This window comes from Oncorhynchus clarkii, chromosome 5, assembly GCF_045791955.1.
Source record: "Oncorhynchus clarkii lewisi isolate Uvic-CL-2024 chromosome 5, UVic_Ocla_1.0, whole genome shotgun sequence".
In the NCBI taxonomy this organism is placed as follows: domain Eukaryota; kingdom Metazoa; phylum Chordata; class Actinopteri; order Salmoniformes; family Salmonidae; genus Oncorhynchus; species Oncorhynchus clarkii.
Window position 1 is genome coordinate 28,035,880 of NC_092151.1, and position 22,243 is coordinate 28,058,122.

Consider the following 22,243-nt stretch of genomic DNA (forward strand, 5'->3'; position numbering starts at 1 on the left):
TACAGCATTTGAGCATGCGGTATGTCCAAAATGGCGGATAATTTATATACAACCCAGCCCCATGATATTACAATATTATTCATGAGGTGTTAAAGAAACACACCACGGTAACGTCATCATTGCGTAAAGGCATGCTTTTGGGTATGGTTTTTGGCACTTATTTCTATCATGATCAATTAGGTTTTCTGCAGGTAGAAATTTCATAGATGTTCTTTAATTGACACAAGCTGTCTCCAAATAATCAATGGGCACATTCCATCACTTTTGTCAAGAGGTTGGTCATCTCCATTCAAAGTGTATTGCAGCATGCCACCCTGTATCCCACTGCTGGCTTACCTCTGAAGATAAGCAGGGTCAGTCCCTGGATAGGAGACCAGATGCTGCTGGAAATGGAGGGCCAGTAGGGGGCACTCTTCCCTAAAGAGATCCCAGGGCAGTGAAGGGTACATTGCGCTGTGTAGGGTGCTGTCTTTCAGATGGGATGTTCAATGGGTGTCCCAGATCTCTATGGTCATTCAAAATCTCATGGCACTTATTGTAAGAGTAGGGGCATTAACCCTGGTGTCATGGCTAAATTCCCAACCTGAACCCATTTCATAATGGCTACCTAATCATTAGCATATATCACCTCTCCAGCTGATGTGTTCTGGCACAAAAATGGTTGCTGTGCATCACCCAGGTGGGTACTACACATTGAATGAGGTGAATTTTACCCTACTATGTAAAGTGCTTTGAGTACCTCAGTTGGTAGAAAAGCACTATATAATGCCTATTAATTATTATAGGGATAAAAATTGTCCAACTCACAGATTATCCATTACATTGACCAGATACTCAAGTGGTAGCTCCAATAATAAAAATAAACATCTTCAAAAAAGGAAGGCAGTCAGGCAGAGTGAACAGGCACAACTGAATAGTTTTTTCTCTAAATTCCCAGGGTGTCAAGTGTCCTACTTATATCACACAGTAACTACATAAGCATTACAAAACTTCTTTAAGAGCAAATAAGCCATTCCATAAAAATAAAAATCTCCATATATATATTTGGAACGGCCTGTGTGGCATCCATATGAGTCAGAAACAGTTATTCGAGAGTCAAAATGTACTACGAGCAAATAGGATAATTTTGGTCATAAAGTGAGTCTCGTCTAAAACAGAGTTTGGAACATCCGTGCGTCCCAACGGGTAAAATAAGGTAGGGTTTTGATTTGACAATGTCCATTTACCCACTAACATTGTGTGTATCTCTGCGGTGATTGCCCTCTATCCAATAGCATAGACAGTGAGACAGACCTACCCAGCAGCTCTGACTTTGTTAACATAAGTACAAAAATGTGCAACATGTATTAAGAAATACTGCAACAGGGCCTCCCGGGTGGCGCAGTGGTTAAGGGCGCTGTACTGCATCGCGCCCAGGCTCTGTCGTAACCGGCCGCGACCGGGAGGTCCGTGGGGCGACGCACAATTGGCCTAGCGTCGCCCGGGTTAGGGAGGGCTTGGTCGGTAGGGGTGTCCTTGTCTCATCGCGCACCAGCGACTCCTGTGGCGGGCTGGGCACAGTGTACGCTAGCCAAGGTGGCCAGGTGCACGGTGTTTCCTCCGGCGCATTGGTGCGGCTGGCTTCCGGGTTGGATGTGCGCTGTGTTAAAGAAGCAGCGGCTTGGTTGGTTGTGTATCGGAGGACGCATGACTTTCAACCTTCGTCTCTCCCGAGCCCGTACGGGAGTTGTAGCGATGAGACAAGATAGTAGCTACTACAACAATTGGATACTACGAAATTGGGGAGAAAAAGGGGTAAAATTAAAAAAAAAAAAAAGAAAAAGAAATACTGCAACAAACACCCGCACTAGATGTTAAATTGCGCAACTAAAACATCCCCGGGAAAAAAACGTCAAAATTCATTGCAGATTTATTGAGTTATCTTAGATTCATTCTGGGGGTTTGAGGAAGTGAAATAGGCTACAGTACAGAAGTCCAGAGATATTCCCTAGTTATGTAGAGATCATGACCGCTAAATGATCATGACCTCTACATAAAAGTTGTCGAGATCACGATACATTTTAAATATGACTGGATCTATTGATGATAGATTGACAGTATAACTTAAGCGACAGCCCATGGTGGATCAGCACATATTTTTTTTAATCGATGGCAACACTTCCTTTTAACATCATGCTTTCATGTGTTTGGAGCTCATTGTCATTTATAAATTAGAACGTTAGCAAGCTAAAAATGTCCCTTACCTTGAGCTAAGACTTCGTGGTTCAACTAAGCCCTCGTGGGGTATTTAAGCCTTGAAGGATGCCTGACAGTCAGCCCTGTCTCCCAGGCTGAGTGGGTTTCTATTTTCTACACCTGTCAGGTGGATGGATTTTCTTGGCAAAGGAGAAAAGCTCACCAACAGAGATGTAAACAAATTTGTGCACAGAGAAATAACATTTTTGTGCGTATGGAAAATGTCTAGGATCTTTTATTTCTGCCATTGAAATATGGGGTCAACACTTAAATACCAAAGGTATTTAATTTTCTTCTGTGTATTTGTTTCAAACGAAAATTAAGAAATACATCCCTTAATTTAACCAGGTGTTTGTTGATCTTATCATTTTCATCATACCCCCAAAACTTCAGAAAATAATACCATTAGGACTCAAGAGAGCCTTGAAAAGGCCAGTCTTGAACAGTGGAGGCACCTTAGAGGAGGAAGAAGAGACATATCCCCAGTGAATTTCATACAAATGTACATTTTAAAACATATTTAAAAAGTTAGCCTTCTTAGATAAAACCAATACTAAATATAAAGTAATTGATTAAAACACTTTCGCAAATATTGTCTACATTAGCCTCAACAACACTCTGTAGGGTAGCACCATTGTGTAGCCAGAGGACAGCTAGCTTCCATCCTCCTCAGAGTACATTGATTTCAATACAAATCCTAGTAGGCTCATGGTTCTCATCCCCTTCCATAAACTTACAGTAATTATGACAACTTCCAGAGGACGTCCTCCAACCTATCAGAGCTCTTGCATGACATGTCCACCCAATCAAAGGATCAGAGAATGAATATAGTACTGAAAGCATAAGCTACAGCTAGCTAGAACTGCATTAAATGTGTTGAGTAGTAGAAAATAGTTTAACAGTTTTGAACAAATTAATTTCTTCCGAAGGAGAAGCAAGCAAAGTATTTTAGCCTACTGACACACCCTGCTGAAACAGAGGGATGCTATGTTAGCTAGGCTATTACAACACAGTGTACACAGGAACTCTTCCAACGTAAGCTTTTGGTTTTACAAAGTTATTGCCACCGTGGCCTGCTGGTGTAACTGCTTACTGAATGGACACTAACTTCGTAGTTGTTTACCTTGTCAGCTCTGGGATTTGATCTTGCAACCTTTCGGTTACTAGTCCAACGCTCCAACCACTAGGCTACGCTGCCACCCCATTGTATAGCGGTTTGGCTTGGAAAGGTTCTTTCGACTGGTCAGGTACAGCTGATGTGTTGTGCATTGAAGTCTACAAGCAAAGGGAAGAGGTGAAAGGAGGTTAGAGCATAACGTAGATGCGAGAAAGAATACAACGTGGCTCTATGAAACTGAACTGTGTTTACGCATGATCAGGTGTATTCATTCTGCCGATTCTGTTGAAAAACGTTTCTTAAACAGAAGCAAACAGAACAAAACGGGGATAAACATAGCTGAATTTGTCCAATAGAAACTCTCGTTTGCAACTGATGGACTAATGATTACACCACCTATCAGCTAGATGCAGGCAAGAGTGTGCAAGGCGGTATTGAATGTAACGGTCACATCAAATTTGTCTCGACCTGTGTGCATCTACATTGTAAACTTTCATTCATAGGCCAGGTTGTAGCAAACTCAGGATGGGTATAAAGAAAATTAGAGTATCATGTAGTAGCCTAAACCTATTGCTGTTACATTTAACTGGGTGAATGGAATATGAATGACAGTCATCCAATATGCAGTAATAGAAATAAAGTCATGCTCATAAAAATAAATTAGTACTCCCTCAACTGAAACGGCATTGACCGCCACTTGTCTTAAAGTATAAAAAAACCTGTCTCACTTATTCTTAAAGAGTACCACCCTAACTAAGGTGGTTAGTTAATTTACAGATCCTGAGCATGCTGAGCATCCTGAGCATAGCCATTAATCATTAAAACCAGTTAAATGTAACTAATTGTAATTGAAAATGTCTACGTATTCTACAAAAGTAATTTTTTATCATGAGCGATCCATAAACTCAAAGAAAAGGTTAAAATCTCACCTTTCGGGTAAAAATAGTTATACTGTATATTGCTGAGGTGTAGTCACTTTGGAGGACACAAGCTCAAGTACACAGTACAAATATGATAAGAAAATGAAATATTTTGTGCATTTCCAACTCAAAAGTGTATGAATAAGTCTTATGGCTTATATGCTTTCTAAATATAACAAAATCAAATAAAACTAAGATTTCACCTTCCTTATAACTAAAATATATATTTGTATGTTTAGTTACAGAAAATGTGAATATTTTCTGAAGGTCTCTTGATCAAAACGTCTGCCCCCATCGCTGTGAACGTCTCACAGAGCTCAAGCTTGTCCATCGATGACAAACAGAAAGTGTGTTTAAAAATCGGAATTATTTTAGATAAAAAAATTTGCAAATAAATTCATTAAAAATCCTACAATGTGATTTTCTGGATTTTTTTTCTTCTCATTTTTCTGTCATAGTTGAAGTGTACCTATGATGAAAATTACAGGCCTCATCTTTTTAAGTGGCAGAACTTGCACAATTGGTGGCTGACTAAATACTTTTTTGCCCCACTGTACTTGTGTATTGATTTTAAAGAAAGGCACTGATGTTTATGGTTAGGTACACATTGGTGCAACGACAGTGCTTTTTTCGCGAATGCGCTTGTTAAATCACCCGTTTGGCGAAGTAGGCTGTGATTCAATGAGAAATGAACAGGCACCGCATCGATTATATCGAGGACACGCTAGATAAACTAGTAATATCAACCATGTGTAGTTAACTAGTGATTGTGTTAAGATTATTTTTTTTATAAGTTTAATGCTAGCTAGCAACTTACCTTGGCTTCTTGCTGCCCTCGCGTAACAGGTAGTCAAGCCTGCCATGCAGGCTCCTCGTGGAGTGCAATGTAAGGCAGGTGGTTAGAGCGTTGGACTAGTAACTGGAAGGTTGCAAAAACGAATCCCCGAGCTGACAAGGTAAAAATCTGTCGTTCTGCCCCTGAACAAGGCAGTTAACCCACCGTTCCTAGGCAGTCATTGAAAATAAGAACCTGTTCTTAACGGACTTACCTAGTTAAATAAAGGTGTACATTTATAAAAAATATTTAAAAAAAATTGGCCACAATAGGTGTCCAATAATACCGATTACAAATTGTTATGAAAACTTGAAATCGGCCCTAATTAATCGGGCATTCCGATTAATCGGTCGACCTCTTATCAATGGCTGCAATGTGGGGCTCAGACAGGAGTTGGACAGTCAGACGAGCTAATGAAATGGTAGGAAGCTTTAAGTCCTTTCAGATTCCACATCCTACGTCACACAGGCTCAGAAAATATTACTGCGTCCGTGGGAACCTGGGCTATCGCTCAATGCAAGCCATTAAGAGCTACGGTGTCCACAGATCGATTTATAAGTGATCATGATGGTAACAAGCGGTACCAGAACATCTAAGAGGTTTTAAAAAGGTATACCCAAGTCTTTCCGCCATCATATAAAACTGAACATCTATGAAGTAAGCCAATCCTATTATGCAGAGTGATCATGTGAGTGGTTTTCTTCAGTAATCCTGTACATTCTGTCCATGGACTGTTTTCTGGTTTAACTTGCAATTATGAACTTTCAGATTTCAGCTACAGGCATTCCCACATTTCTTGCACACAAATGCTTTAACACCAGTGTGCAGATGCTGGTGAGATACTAAATGACTACTCTGGGAGAAACTCTTGCCACATTTATTGCAAGCATATTGTCTCTCCCCTGTGTGACTGCGCATGTGTATTTCAAGAGCAGCCTTAAACATGCAACATTTCCCACAAATGAGACAGTTGAATGGTTTTTCTCCTGTGTGAGTGCACATGTGCTGATCCAACACAGATCTGTAACAGAAGCCTTTACCACAGTAGCTGCAGACATGTGACTTTGGCCCAGTGTTCTGCGGTCTTGAACGACGTTGAGATGGCAGGTGAATCATCTTGTGTTTCTTGACGTAGACATGGGAGGTGAAGCCTTGGCCACAAATATCACAAGTAAGGCTTTTCACCAGTGTGACTGCGTTGATTTATCTTAAGGGTTGTTGAACCTTTACCACAAGTATTACAAACATACAATTTCTGCCCTGTGTGAGACAGCTTGTGTCTTTTGAGATTGCCTGGGTCACTGAGCCTTTTGCCACATAGATCACAGGCAAAAGGTTGTTCACCAGTATGTACGAACATATGCCATTCCAGCCTAGCTGCATCAGGGAGAGGTTTGCCACAAACGTCACAGACGTACAACTGCTCCACCCGGGAGGGCCCAGTATGGGTGGTTTTGTGTCTTTCAAAAGAGTGTGGGAGAAGGAAACGCTTGCCGCATAAATCACAGACAAAAGGTTTCTCTCCAGTATGTAAAGTCATATGACCTTTGAGACTGGTTGAAAGACGAAAATGTTTGTGACATATGCTACAACCAAAACATTTTACTCCGAAATGGATGGTCAGATGATCGCTGAGAGTGCGTGCACATGAGAAACATTTCTCACATACACTACAGGCAAAAGCTTTTTCTAGACTAACATGGCCTTTTCTAATGTGGGAGGTCATATGTTTTTGGAAATTGGTTACATCCCTGAAACCTTTAGTACATACATCACAGCTATAAGCCTTTGCTCTATGAGTTGTTCTCTGTAGACTGGCTAAAGATGAACAGAAAAGCTTGCCACAGGTTTCACAGCAATACTTCTTCTCCCGAGTGCTCTGCCTTATGACGTTTCCATATTGGCCATGACCGAAAGGTTTTTGGACACAAAGAGCAGATGTATGCCTTTTCCGGGTGATCACTGAAGTTGTGCCGTTTTAGCGCACGTTCCCCACAGAATGATTTTTCACATGTTGTGCAGGTATGCAGAGTTGGGTTGAAATCCCTGTGTTTGACGAAACCTTTTCTCAAAGCAAACTTCTTCCCACAATCTGTGCATTTGAAGGACTTGTCTTTAGAATGTACCGCCAAGAGGTGATTATTACACCCAGTCTTCGTACCAAAACATTTCCCACACTGTGGGCAGCTAAAGGGTTTGGTGTGATGATTACGGTGGGCTTTAAGCGTGCATCTCCAATCAAAACACTTTCCACAAACGTCACAAATGAATGGCCTCTTCACTGCTCCGGTGGCATCACTTGCATCTGGATTTTGGTCTGTATTTGAAGAATCACCATTCTGGACATCACCATTCTGGACAGCTTCTCCAATCCTGCCTGGGTTTGGCTCCATGTTTGAGGGTTTGCCATGTTGTTTCTCTGGGTCTGATGAAGGTGAGAGCTGGGGATTAAGGTGAACTTCCTCTTGATGATCAAATTCAGAGAGCAATACCACATCTGCAACAGAGGGTCATTGTCGAGGCGTAAATGTAAAACAAACTACTGCATTACATGTATGAATAAGGTGGTGGATATTAACTAACATTTCCCAGAAATAATTTAAAACAGCAAACAATGTACCCACTAGGGCTGGGACGATACCAATATCGCAATATTTTCTCCATGGCTAAAATCTCTTTGGTTCTTTAAAAACTTGCTGTATGTATAATATTGTGCGCTATAGCTCGGGAAATAAATAAATAGGACTCTGGATGACTATGTTTTCAACATTAGGTCTATTTGCCTAAAGTTAAAGCCGCTTTGTGTTTTGTTTCCTTGCCACGATGCTAACGAGTATTACAAACATAATTCTTTAACAGTCTAATTGGTGGCATTTTACCCTATAAATGCATAGGAACAATAATATTAAATGGTTTTGATTGATCGTCCTGAGTATCCTTAAATCAAACACGGACTCAAAAAAGTTGGCTTAATTAATGGTAGTGGTGCCACAATGTCATTAGCTGACTGATTTAAGTACTACGTTTCATAAAATTACAGCACACGTTATGGCTAATTGACTATACCATACCCAGTGTCATCCTGCCCATACCTCCAGTAGGTTCCCCTCCACACTGGGCATCTTCTCCATTCCTGCCTGAGTTTGGCTCCATGTTTCTCTGGTTGTCTTGTGTCTCTGAGGCAGATGAGGTCTGGGGGTTAAAGTCATCCTCCTCTTGGTGAGCACTCTCAGAGACAGTGTCAGTGCAGTAGTTGTGGAAATGAAGACTGTCTCCTAAAAAACAGTATGAGTATTTAAAAAGAAATGCATCAAAAACACCATAAGAATATGCCACATTCATAATCAGCTAATTAAGAATTGTATTCCAGTGTTTGATACAATGAACTCATATTGTAAAGGTCTTGCCTTTTTAGTTAGATGTCTAAAAATCAGCCTAGTATTCATTGTGTTTGTTGTTCCCAGATAATGTTAAGGCAGCTAGTCAAATGGGTCAATTAGGAGTACAAATTGCAAATCAAATTTGATTGATCACACATATTTAGCTGATATTAATGCAGGTGCTGAAGGCTTTTTGGCCTTCCTGTGACATCGGGGGCTGTAGGTGTCCTGGAGGGCAGGTAGTTTGACCTCGTGATGCGTTGGGCAGACCACACCACCCTCTGCAGAGCCCTGCAGTTGCGGGCGATGCAGTTGCCGTAACAGGCGGTTATCCTCAAAGCCGGCAAAAAAAGTGTTTAGCTTGTTCGGAAGCAAGATGCCGGTGTCCGCGACGTGGCTGGATTTCCCTTTGTAGTCCGTGATTGTCTGTAGACTCTGCCACTTACGTCTCACGTCTGCCTTTGAATTGCAACTCCACTTTGTACTGACTATTTTTCCTATTTGATTGCCTTACCAGAGAATAACTACACTTTTTGTATTCGGCCATATTCCCAGACACCTTGCTATGGTTAAATGCGGTGGTTCCTTCTTTCAGTTTTGCGCGATTGCTAAAACATCTATCCACAGTTTCTGGTTTGGGTTGGTTTTAATAGTCACAGTGGGTACAATATCTCCTATACACCTCCTGATTAACTAGTCAACGTATTTGTCAACGTTATTCTCAGAGGCTTCCCGGAACATATCCCAGTCCGCGTGATTAAAACAATCTTGAAGCCTGGATTCTAATTGGTCAGACCAGCGTTGAATAGACCTTAGGCAAAAACTCAAAACAGGAAGTACCCGTGCTACAGGAAGGGTGGAGCAAAATGGAGGCATGATCAGATTTGCCTAAGGGAGGGTGGGGGGAGGGGGGGGCTTGTAGGCATTTCGAAAAGTTGAGTAGCAGCGGTCCAATGTTTTTCCAAAGCGAGTACCACAGTCAATGTGTTGGTAGAACTTCGATTGCATTTTCCTCAAATTTGCTTTGTTAAAATCCATGTCAACAATAAATGTGGCCTCCGGACATGTGGTTTCCAGTGTGTATAAAGTCCAGTGTAGTTCTTTGAGGGCAGCCGTGGTATTGGCTTCAGGGGGAATATACACGGCTGTGACTATAACCAAAGAGAATTCTCTTGGGAGGTAATGCGGTCAGCATTTGATTACGAGGTATTCAGTGCGGCAGGGTAGCCTAGGGGTTAGAGCGTTGGACTTGTAACCGAAAGGTTGCAAGTTCATATCCCCGAGCTGACAAGGTACAAATCTGTCGTTCTGCCCCTGAACAGGCTGTCATTGAAAATAAGAATTTGTTCTTAACTCACTTGCCTAGGTAAATAAAGGTTAAATAAATATTCTAGGTTGGGTAAAGAAAATAATTTGAGTGTCTGTATGTTATCACAACATGAGTAGTTAATCATGAAACATACACCCCCGCCTTTCTTATTCCCAGAGAATTCTTTGTTCCTGTCTGCGCTAGAACCCAGCTGGCTGTATGGACAGGGACAGTATATCCCGACAGCGCCATGTTTCTGTGAAACAGCATATGGTACAATCCCTGATGTCTCTCTGGGAAGTAGATCCTCGCCCTGAACTCGTCTACTTGATTATCCAGAAACTGAGCGAGTAATATACTCGAAGCGGTGGATGGTGTGCACGGCTCCTGAGTGGGACTAGAAGTCCACTCCGAATACATCTCTGTTTTGGAGCAGCATCTCGAATAAGTTAAATTGCCCTGGGGGGTACGAACAAAGGATCCAATTCGGGAAATTTGTATTCCTGGTCGTAATGCTGGTGAGTTACCGCAGCTCTGATATCCAAAAGTTATTACCAGCTGTAGTAATAACACAAAAAATATTCTGGGCTAATAATGTAAGAAATAACAAACAAACAAAAATGCTGCAAAGTTGCTTAGGCGCTAGAAGCAGACCTGCCATTTCTGTCAGCACCATTAAGTCCCACTGGTCTAGAACAGGGGTTCCCAAACTTTTCCCACTTGGTGGACTCCCTTCCAGCTCACACCTTTGAATGACCAATGATTAAATTATCAATGTAAGTGGAAGCATTTAATATCTGCTATATCTAGAAATAAAGATATTACTAATTTCTCAAGTATTCTGATATAGCCTGTGTGTGTGTACCTCTTGGTGCTCCTTCCTCTGTCCCCCTTGCCCGACTGACACGCCTCTGGGCGCTCATGCCCTTGGCAGTCCTCTCCCTTTCGACCATGATTACCTTCATTAACATGGCCATTTTTTCCAATGATGTTTTACCCAACATCTTCATGAATGATGAAAATTGTCTCTGAAAGATTAAAATATGAAGTTTAGTGACCTAGCAGGTTCCAACTGATGTTCAGGTGGCTAGCTAGGTTGGCTAACGACTATTCAGTCACAGATGAGAGAAGCATATTTGATTCAGTATCCATCTAATGTTAGTGAGCCATCTAAGGTTAGCTGGGATGTATTCATTACGTCTTCCAACATAAACCGTTAATGAACCAAATAAACGTTTCAAACCCGGGAGGGACCTTCGCATAATTAAGCTATTAAAAACTCGTTTTCGTTAAACGTTTTTCGTTTGGAGTATACGATCTGTTGCATCACAACAGACGAACCCTGGGGTTTTTCCGTTGCAAACAGTTTATTCCAAACGTTTAAAGAAAACGAGTTTGTATTGGCCAAATCTTGGTAGGTCCTTCCCCGTTTCTTTCCTTGAGTAAACGCGTCAACAGTTTCAGTTTGAAAACGTTTTGCGACGGAATGTGACAAACGAATACACCCATTGTAAAAGTCTGTCCTTAACAGTTTGCTAGCTACTAGTAACAGTTTGTTATGTAACTTAGCTAGCTAGCCTAGTTTTGTCGGCATTCAACAGCAAATTCTTAGTCCCAACAACCGACCAAATGTGTACTCACCGTCTTGGTTTTGTTCACACGTTGAAGCCTACTCTTCAGCAAAATACTTTCCTCATTCTGCTGGACCAACTTTAGAGGCATAACAAAAGCAGAGCACTCATCGAGGAGTCTGCCCATCTCCGCAACTGCCGCTGCAACTAATACCTCGACAATGGTAGATAATTGTCTCTGAAAAGCCTCGTTAATCAACATTGCTGCAAGCTAACAGTTATTAATAAAAGTTTCATGAATCTCAAAGAAATATGTAAGGTTCTTATTACACATCAGTGATTTCGACAGCTAATACCAGCGATGTAAGGAAATTAAAATGTTTGCGGAAATGATGTCACTCTGCTTCTTCTCCGTTGAGATTTTATGGCGTTCCACAATTTGCATTGTATTGCCGCCACCAACTGGGTGGCCCTGGAAAAAAAACATTTAAAAAGTAAATACTATCAAACATTCCGCTCCTGTTTTGGTCTGATATCCTTAGTCAATGGTTACAATTGATGGCCAATTTGCTATTTTTCTGACTTCAGCCACAGCATAGATTGGATAGAAACGGTGTAGATAGATAGTATTTTGCTGCATTCATAACCAAGTGGGAATACCTCATACTACTTTGAAAATCCAATTGAACGTCCCTCCAACTCGCAATAGCAGGAATGCATAACGATGCACTTATCACAAATGCTTAGTTTGCTAAGTTAGCCATATTATAGATGGCTCTATGTTATGTTTTTGTGTCAGCATTAACACGATGTCCATGATCCAATTCTAGCTCCCAAAACACCAGCAATTTGAAAAAACTAGATAGTAGATTGTGCTGATTTATTGGTGCGTTTGAATTATGTTGCGTCCCATAGTTTAAAAACTCTCGATACTGCTAAAAAAAATGTCACAACTGTACTCTGCCATCTTTATACACTTTTGCCATTACTAGTGGGAAACTTGGAAGACTCAGACTTCTCTCACATGCTGACTTGTCACGTCACCTACTAAGGAAATTACCTTCGATAACAGCATTTATACAAAAATGTGAAAACAGCAATCTATTAATATGGTTTTTGAACACTATAATTTGTTTACAAGCATGGTTGTCATACCTTGTTGGCCATTAGTCAGTCAGCATCTTCTCAATTAGTTCTAAGCCCCTGTATGCACCGAACTGCTACTTACGACTTCACGTTTTACTGCATTGTAAGGAACATAAGCATTTTGCTGCACTCTCAATGACATCTGCTAAACTGTGTACTTGATCAATAACCGTACTTGGGCCCACGCCAGAACGAATCAGTTGGACAGGCATTTGATTACGTGTCCCGAGTAGGGCAGAGGTCTGAGGCACTGCATCTCAGTGCAAGAAACATCACTACAGTCCCTGGTTCGAATCCGGATGTGATTGGGAGTACTATAGGGTGATGCACAATTGGCCCAGCATCATCTGGGTTTGGCCATCATTGTACAGAAGAATTTGTTCTTAATTGACTTGCCTGGTAAAATAAAATCTATAGGGGGCATGTTTTTTTTTCACAGGACCTACTGTGTAATTTGTTAATGGGTTTTAGAGTTAAGACATTTAATTGAACTGTTAAAAGTGTATATTTTAATATGGCATGAACACAACCAAATGTTTTCATCTGATTGTCCAAAAAAATAACTTAAAAAAGTAGGCTACCTGATGCTGTCTGGCCAAAAAGAGTATGACATGCCATACTATTTTTGTTCAGGCAGCATCAGATACACTGGCAACACGAGACAGAGGGGCGCTGTTTCGCTCGCTCAAATACTTTATCTGAGATTGATGTCTTTGTAAGCGTGCATCTCGGTCAAATAAATGATCAAGATTTAAATATTTTATTTGGACAGAAAGGAGGTACAGTAGGGCAAGCCAGGCCCCATAAGGCCTGCCCATAATGCCAGCCCTGCTGGTAACTACCACCTCAGGAGCAAAACTACCAGTTCAGGAGTAAAATGTACTTATGTCACAATAAGTTGCATGGACTGTGTACAATAATAGTGCACCCCATACATACAGATAATTGTAAGGTCCCTCAGTCGTGCAATGAATTTCAAACACAGATTCAACCACAAAGACCAGGGAGGTTTTCCAATGCCTCGCAAAGGGCACCTATTAAAAAAAGTAGACGCTGAATATCCCTTTGAGCATGGTGAAGTTATTAATTACACTTTGGATGGTGTATCAATACACCCTGTCACTACAAAGATACAGGCATCCTTCTTAACTCAGTTGCCGGAGACGAAGGAAACCGCTCAGGCATTTCACCATGAAGCCAATGGTGACTAAAACAGTTACAGATTTTAATGTCTGTGATAGGAGAAAACTGAGGATGGATGAACAACATAGTTACTCCACAATACTAACCTAAATGACAGAGTGAAAAGGAAGCCTGTACAGAATAAACAATTTTCCAAAACATGCATCCTGTTTGCAATAAGGTACTAAAGTAAAACTGCAAAAAAATGGGGAAAATAAATTAACTTTATGACCTGAATACAAAGCCTTATGTTTGGGGCAAATCCAGTACAACATTACTGAATACCACTTCATATTTCCAAGCATGCTAGTGGCTGCATCATGTTATGGGTATGCTTGTCATCAGCAAGGACTAGGGAGTTTAGGATAAAAATAAGCACAGGCAAAATACTAGAGAAAAACCTTTCACCAGAACAATAACCTAAAACACAAGGCCACATATACACTGGAGTTGCTTACAAATTACATTGAATGTTCCTGAGTGGCCTACTTACTGTTTTGACCTAAATCGACTTGAAAATGGATGCCTAGCAATGAACAACCAACTTTACAGGGCTTGAAGAAAATAATAAAATAATGTGTTAATATTGTACAATCCAGGTGTGGAAAGGTCTTAGAGACTTACCCATGAAGACTCAAAGCGGCCAAAGGTGAACATGTATTGACTAATTTCTATTGGGAACAAAATAGTCTGAAACAAACAAAAACAGCAAATGCATCCAACTTTGTAGTCACAAACTTGATGTAATCATTGCATGCTTGGAATATGGAACCAAATGATAAACTTTTGACAACTTTAATGCACAAGTGAATTTGTCCCAATACTTTTGGTCCCCTAAAATAGGGGGGACTACGTACAAAAGGTGCTGTAATTTCTAAACAGTTCAACCGATATGGATGAAAATACTCTCAAATTAAAGCTGACAATCTGCACTTTAACCTCAGTCATTGTATCATTTCAAATCCAAAGTGCTGGAGTACAGACCCAAAACAACAAAAAAAGTGTCACTGTCCCAATACTTGTGGAGTACACTGTAGTTCTGTATTTCATTTTCAAAAACTTAGCAAAAATGTCTCATTATGGAATATTGTGTGTAGATGGGTGACAAAAATAAATGTAATACATTTTACAAGTTCAGGCCAACACAAAATGTGGAATAAGTCAAGGGGTATTAATACTTGCTGAAGGCCAGCTGTTTGAGAGATCTTAGGCTTTACAAACTGCATCTGATTTATTTATTTTTATAAATAAGATACCATCACACCACCAAAGAATCAGAAAATAACATACTATTAGTACTCAGAGAAACTTCTGGAAAAGCCTTGAAGTATATATAACATTTTTAAAAACGAGTCCCCTTTCCTTAAAAATGACCAACAGGTGGTTGGTTTATTTACAGATAAAGCCTGAACACCAAAAAAATTAAAATAAAAACAATACAACTGAATTATCTGGGCGAAACACTTGCCCCTATTCATTTAGAATTCAAATGATAGTCTATCATATGAAACTGGGAACATCTATGAAGTAAGCCCATCCTATTAAGCGTTTTAATGATGCATCGTTCCTATAAACTGCGATGTAACATGCGTTTCCCAAAACACCACAGAGAATGTTCGCCAAGTGCGTCGTTGAAACGTGTCGCTACTGATATGATCGTAAGAAAAGCAGCAGCTTTCACTATTCAAATCTTACCTTAACATTAGAATTATAACAATATACACAACAGATCAGTTTCTGGAGATATCACCGATAACTGCAAATACTGATGCGGCTTATTCTAATGCTTAGAAGCATTACCCTATAAAATGCACTTTGGCACATCATTGAGCACATTGTTACACATAATAAATATATTGAGGCAAAAAATACATACAGTTGCCTACAATTAGCTAAATAATAATTAGCTACATCATAGGCCTATTTATCATTTAATGCCGTCATCTCGGTTTTCAGTTGAAGCATCTTTTTATCCTTGGTTTGTAACAACTGCAAAGATATTGGCAACTATGGGGGGGACACATCTAAAGACTCAACCTAGCTGTTTTATGAGGTCTGAGGCAGTTGGTAATTAAGTGTTTAAGTGCCATGATGGTTTTGGGAAATAACTTGGAGATTTAACGATACTTCTACAAAGATTCTAATGATGAACTTAGCCTTATGATTATTTTGGGAAACTGGGTCCAGAGTGATCATGTGAGTGGTTTTCTTCAGTGATCCTGTACATTCTGTCCATGGACTGTTTTCTGGTTGAACTTGCACTTATGAACTTTCAGATTTCAGCTACAGGCATTCCCACATTTGTAGCATACAAATGCTTTAACACCAGTGTGCAGATGCTGGTGAGATACTAAATGACTACTCTGGGAGAAACTCTTGCCACATTCATTACAAGCATATGGTCTCTCCCCTGTGTGACTGCGCATGTGTATTTCAAGAGCAGCCTTAAACATGCAACATTTCCCACAAATGAGACAGTTGAATGGTTTTTCTCCTGTGTGAGTGCACATGTGCTGATCCAACACAGATCTGTAACAGAAGCCTTTACCACAGTAGCTGCAGACATGTGACTTTGGCCCAGTGTTCTGCGGTCTTGAACGACGTTGAGATGGCAGGTGAATCATCTTGTGTTTCTTGACGTAGACATGCGAGGTGAAGCCTTGCCCAAAAATATCACACAAGTAAGGCTTTTCACCAGTGTGACTCCGTTGATGTATCCTAAGGGTTGTTGAACCTTTACCACAAGTATTCGAAACATACAATTTCTGCCCTGTGTGAGACAGCTTGTGTCTTTTGAGATTGCTTGGGTGATTGAACTTTTTGCCACATAGATCACAGGCAAAAGGTTGTTCACCAGTATGTACTAACATATGGCATTTGAGCCTGAATAAATCAGGCAGATGTTTGCCACATACGTCACAGACATAACGGTAGTCTTTTCTTCTGGTATGGGTGATGGCCATAGGTTTCTCGCCGGTATGGGCAAGAGCATGTGCTTTGAGCTTGCTTGCACGACAGTAACTCTTGCAGCATAAGCCACAGACAAAAGGTTTCTCTCCAGTATGTAAAGTCATATGACCTTTGAGACTGGTTGAAAGACGAAAATGTTTGTGACATATGCTACAACCAAAACATTTTACTCCGATATGGATGGTCAGATGTTTGCTGAGAGTGCGTGCACATGAGAAACATTTCTCACATACACTACAGGCAAAAGCTTTTTCTAGACTAACATGGCCTTTTCTAATGAGGGAGGTCATATGTTTTTGGAAATTGGTTACATCCCTGAAACCTTTAGTACATACATCACAGCTATAAGCCTTTGCTCTATGAGTTGTTCTCTGATGACTGGCTAAAGATGAAGATGAACAGAAAAGCTTGCCACAGGTTTCACAGCAATACTTCTTCTCCCGAGTGCTCTGCCTTATGACGTTTCCATATTGGCCATGACCGAAAGGTTTTTGGACACAAAGAGCAGATGTATGCCTTTTCCGGGTGATCACTGAAGTTGTGCCGTTTTAGCGCACGTTCCCCACAGAATGATTTTTCACATGCTGTGCAGGTATGCAGAGTTGGGTTGAAATCCCTGTGTTTGACGAAACCTTTTCTCAAAGCAAACTTCTTCCCAAAATCTGTGCATTTGAAGGACTTGTCTTTAGAATGTACCGCCAAGAGGTGATTATTACACCCAGTCTTCATACCAAAACATTTCCCATACTGTGGGCAGCTAAAGGGTGTCATGACGTTGCCCTCTTTGGGTACAGCAAACCCCATCCCCTCTCCCTGCCTCCCCCTTGCCTCCTTCAACTAGGCTGCTGTGGTCAGAGAGAGGTCGTAAATTCCTGAGGAGAGGATCTCCTCATGGCCACACAGTATAGAGAGAGAGTGAAGTTTCATAGAGAACAAAGGAATTTCTTCCACCTCACAGAACCTGAAGTCCGAACAACGTTTACGTTCCGGAGAAGGTATAAAAGATCGGTGAAAAATCCAGCTACGAACTGATCCGTCTGGTACAACTTGGGGAAGCTCATGGGAGACGGTGTGGCCACATTACCATAACGCTGTTTATTTAATAGCGTCAGATATGAGGTTTACATCTAATTGTTGTATAAGATGAATGAGTGAGTATGATACTGTTTGTAAAATTGTGTAATGTGATTTTGGACTGTTTAATGAAGGAAACTCCAATTCCCTTTTTAGTTGAACTAAATCAGAGGACCGCCCATGAGCCCAGTTATGGTCAAGCATCCTGGGACAGCCCCTTTTCTGCAATTCTGAATAAAACCCAAATTTTGAGAAATTCTCACGAGACCATTTTTCTCTCAATCACGGGAGGACAAAGGTTGTAGACCATTGCTGAATCTTTTAACCATACCACGCGGTTAAACTCTTAGACTATCATTACCGACAGAATAAGAACAAGTCTTTGATATTAATTACTAGTCTGCAGCTAGGAATTCAGTATCATTAAACGCGAAGAACGACAACCGCCGAAACATCCATTCTATAAAGAAATTAATGAATGTCACTCTGAACAAAACACTCTAACCAGGCACAGAGAGAGAGAGAGAGAGAGAGAGAGGACGAAAACTCTCCAACAGAAACTAACTTTTCAACAAAGGTCAAGACGACACACTGAGCGTAAATATATATATTGATTGCAATTGTTCCCGAATGATTGAGCGTTCATGTGTAAAGGATTAACATTTCAATTGTTATAATTATTAACTCTGTAGTGACTTCTTAGTCGACCCCCACTTCCCTTTTGTCCACCAAGTCCAAGCCGCGATACCGGTTTATCCCACTAGGGAAACTCCGTTATCATTTCCTTGTAACTATCTACTGTTTGTTTATGCATTTCTGTGAATTACTTAGTTAGTAAATAAATTATTTAAGACAATTGATGTATGGACGACGTTTGGAATGAGACTAACGTAAGGTAAAGTAAATAATTTATTAATCAGAAGACTATTTGATTAGATATAAAATATCTGAAAAGTTATTTTAGGAAATGATAACTTTGTAATCTGAATATTTTCCTTGGTGCCCCGACTTCCTAGTTAATTACAGTTACATGATTAATCAGTTTGATCGCGTAATACTAATTACAGAGAATCTTTGATAAAAAACTAAGTGTTCAATTTAATGATAGTAAAGACACAACAAGGGTTTGGTGTGATGATTACGGTGGGCTTTAAGCGTGCATCTCCAATCGAAACACTTTCCACAAACTTCGCAAATGAATGGCCTTCTGGACATCTTCTCCAATCCTGCCTGGGTTTGGCTCCATGTTTGAGGGCTGGCTGTCTTGTTTCTCTGGGTCTGATGAAGGTGAGAGCTGGGGATTAAGGTGAACTTCCTCTTGATGATCAAATTAAGAGAGCAATACCACATCTGCAACTAAGGGTCATTGTTGTTGTTGAGGCGTAAATGTAAAACAAACTACTGCATTACATGTATGAATAAGATGGTGGATATTAACTAACAATTCTCAGAAATAATTTAAACGGCAAACAATATACCCACCCTAAAGGAAAGTATTCCTCAACAGTCTAAAGCCCTATTCAACGGTACTATAGAACGTTGGTTATGTAGTTATTACGCCAGCATGTTTTTCCAGAGCATGATTCGAACTGGCTTTCATTTCAGAGAAATTCTAAATATTCTACGTAATATAATAAATAAACTGTATGCACACATTTAATTAACTGACGTATTTGCCAACTTATCAATTAATTGGCACAATATAAATTAGATGAATCTTTTAAAAGATAAATAATAACTGGGAAAGGTGACAGGCTATATGACAAAACAGATCATTCATCTCATCTGTTGGCTACATGCATAGCACTTTGTTTAAAGCAACAATTTGTTCCCCTGATCTTACACAAATTGCAGGCAGCACATGGTAAACGCTGTAATACCCCTCACAGCACAGGGATGTCGAGTCGCACGGGATATAGTATTACCAGAAGATCTTGGAGTTTGTTAAAAAACTAGTTTATTCAGCCTGGAATTATTACTCTCCAGACTTGTGAAAATGACTGATGTGGCAGATTCACACGGGACAGAAATTACGACTGCTCTGTTTTGTAAAGGTTACATCACCGACCTCGCCCAGTAAAATGAATCCCGTCCGAATAGGGCTTAATTGGTGGCATTTTTCCCAATAAATGCATTGGAACACTCATTTTAAATAGGGGTGTAACTGATTGTCCTGAGTATCCTTAAATCGTAAACACTGATTCAAAAAAAGTTGGCTTAATGGTAGTGGTGCCACAATGTCATTAGCTGACTGATTCAAGTACTACGTTTCATAAAATTACAGCACACATTATGGCTAATTGACTATACCATACCCAGTGTCATCCTGCCCATACCTCCAGTAGGTTCCCCTCCACACTGGACATCTTCTCCATTCCTGCCTGAGTTTGGCTCTGTGTTTCTCTGGTCATCTTGTGTCTCTGAGGCAGGTGAGGTCTGGGGGTTAAAGTCATCCTCCTCTTGATGAGCACTCTCAGAGACAGGGTGAGTGCAGTCATTGTGGAAATGAAGACCGTCTCCTAAAAAAAACAGTATGTGTATTCAAAAAATAAAGATGTGCATCAAAAACACCACATCAAAATAGTCCATATTCGAAGTTAACTAGCTAAGAGTTTAACTCCAGTGTTTGAAACAATGAACTCCCATCGTAAAACATATTCCTTTTTTAGTCATAAATATGGCTAGAAATCAGCCTAGTATTTACATCATACAAATACACGTGCACTGTTTGTTGTTACCATTATCTGGTGAGTGAGCTAGCTAAGTGGGTCAGTTAGGAGTACAAATTGCACTAGGCTAGAACAGTGGTTTCCAAACTGTGGGGCGAGATGTTGGCAGTAGGGTGTCGGTGCCCCCCCCAAATAAACTCAGTCCAGCTTTAAACAAACTTACTCTTGAAAGTTGTAATAGTACAATGCACAAGTTGGGGGCCCCCGAAATGACGCAGCGGTCTAAGGCACTGCATCGCAGTGCTAGAGGCGTCACTACAGACCCGGGTTCAATCCCATGCTGTGTCGCAGCCTGCCTCGACTGGGGATAAAATTAATAAAAAAATACACAGTAACAAATATAAAATAGAATGCAAAAGCACATCATCAGTGCTTCTTGTCATTGCATACCTTAGAGAGCTATTTATAACTTGTCAGAAGTGTCCAGATCAACTAGCCCATGTCAGCGAACATTTTTTTAATTTAGGATTTTTAGCCCACAGATAGGTGTTGCAATTTTTTGCCACTCAAATATCACATGAATAAACATTAGTCATGGCAAAATGTATAGAATAGCAAGAAAGTTTGCTTAAAAACTAACAATTCTTCTTTGCACCCCATGACAAAATGTGTAGAATTGCGGGAAATAAGCTTTAAACCTGCTAAATTCTCTCCACCAACAAGAGGGGTGTGAACAGTACATGTACCCATAGAAATAGACCGGGGTTTTGTTATAAATGTTCACTTCTCTATTACAGTAAAATAATGTCTCAATGTGTTGGTGTCCATATGACTGATTGTCGGACCAAACCTCAAATGCAAACAATAAGTTGCATGGACTGTGTACAATAATAGTGCACCCCATACATACAGATAATTGTAAGGTCCCTCAGTCGTGCAATGAATTTCAAACACAGATTCAACCACAAAGACCAGGGAGGCTTTCCAATGCCTCGCAAAGGGCACCTATTAAAAAAAGTAGACGCTGAATATCCCTTTGAGCATGGTGAAGTTATTAATTACACTTTGGATGGTGTATCAATACACCCTGTCACTACAAAGATACAGGCATCCTTCTTAACTCAGTTGCCGGAGACGAAGGAAACCGCTCAGGCATTTCACCATGAAGCCAATGGTGACTAAAACAGTTACAGATTTTAATGTCTGTGATAGGAGAAAACTGAGGATGGATGAACAACATAGTTACTCCACAATACTAACCTAAATGACAGAGTGAAAAGGAAGTCTGTACAGAATAAACAATTTTCCACAACATGCATCCTGTTTGCAATAAGGTACTAAAGTAAAACTGCAAAAAAATGGGGAAAATAAATTAACTTTATGACCTGAATACAAAGCCTTATGTTTGGGGCAAATCCAGTACAACATTACTGAATACCACTTCATATTTCCAAGCATGCTAGTGGCTGCATCATGTTATGGGTATGCTTGTCATCAGCAAGGACTAGGGAGTTTAGGATAAAAATAAGCACAGGCAAAATACTAGAGGAAAACCTTGTTCAGTCTGCTTTCCAACAGACAGAGACAAATTCACCTTTCACCAGAACAATAACCTAAAACACAAGGCCACATATACACTGGAGTTGCTTACCAATTACATTGAATGTTCCTGAGTGGCCTACTTACTGTTTTGACCTAAATCGACTTGAAAATGGATGCCTAGCAATGAACAACCAACTTTACAGGGCTTGAAGAAAATAATAAAATAATGTGTTAATATTGTACAATCCAGGTGTGGAAAGGTCTTAGAGACTTACCCATGAAGACTCAAAGCG

At 40.3% G+C, this 22,243-nt stretch overlaps 1 protein-coding gene and 2 pseudogenes across 6 annotated transcripts; all 3 read right to left on the reverse strand.

Moving 5' to 3' along the window:
* LOC139408604 (intracellular hyaluronan-binding protein 4-like) overlaps nt 1-22,243 on the reverse strand; it is a 46,931-nt pseudogene that overhangs the window by 5,979 nt on the left and 18,709 nt on the right.
* LOC139408603 (zinc finger protein 543-like) lies at nt 1,474-11,780 on the reverse strand. Of its 6 annotated transcripts, none has more exons than XR_011634303.1 (5): nt 11,438-11,729; nt 10,662-10,824; nt 8,200-8,382; nt 3,359-7,604; nt 1,474-1,770 (listed from the first exon to the last, which is right to left on the reverse strand). XR_011634303.1 is itself a non-coding variant. In XM_071152675.1 (4 exons), exons 1-4 carry the CDS (start codon nt 11,627-11,629, stop codon nt 6,958-6,960), a joined length of 1,185 nt encoding a protein of 394 aa, XP_071008776.1. In that variant the 5' UTR covers nt 11,630-11,780; the 3' UTR covers nt 3,292-6,957. The 6 variants fall into 6 exon arrangements, 3 of the variants coding, with proteins under 3 accessions (XP_071008776.1, XP_071008778.1, XP_071008777.1); XR_011634305.1 differs by lacking the exon at nt 1,474-1,770 and adding an exon at nt 1,855-2,690 and having other exon boundaries at nt 3,359-3,510; XR_011634304.1 differs by lacking the exon at nt 1,474-1,770 and adding an exon at nt 1,855-2,690 and having other exon boundaries at nt 3,359-3,510; nt 8,179-8,382.
* On the reverse strand, nt 17,015-22,229 carry LOC139409611 (gastrula zinc finger protein XlCGF62.1-like; annotated as a pseudogene).

Bases quoted from the DNA above. Each gene is read 5' to 3' on its own strand.
- LOC139408603 (XM_071152675.1), bottom strand. From the start codon at position 11,629: ATGTTGATTAACGAGGCTTTTCAGAGACAATTATCTACCATTGTCGAG. The intron at 10,825-11,437 runs GTGAGTACACAT...TTAATCTTTCAG, and splicing joins GTGTGAACAAAACCAAGACG to AGACAATTTTCATCATTCAT. The intron at 8,383-10,661 runs GTACACACACAC...ACTGTTTTTTAG, and splicing joins AGAGGAAGGAGCACCAAGAG to GAGACAGTCTTCATTTCCAC.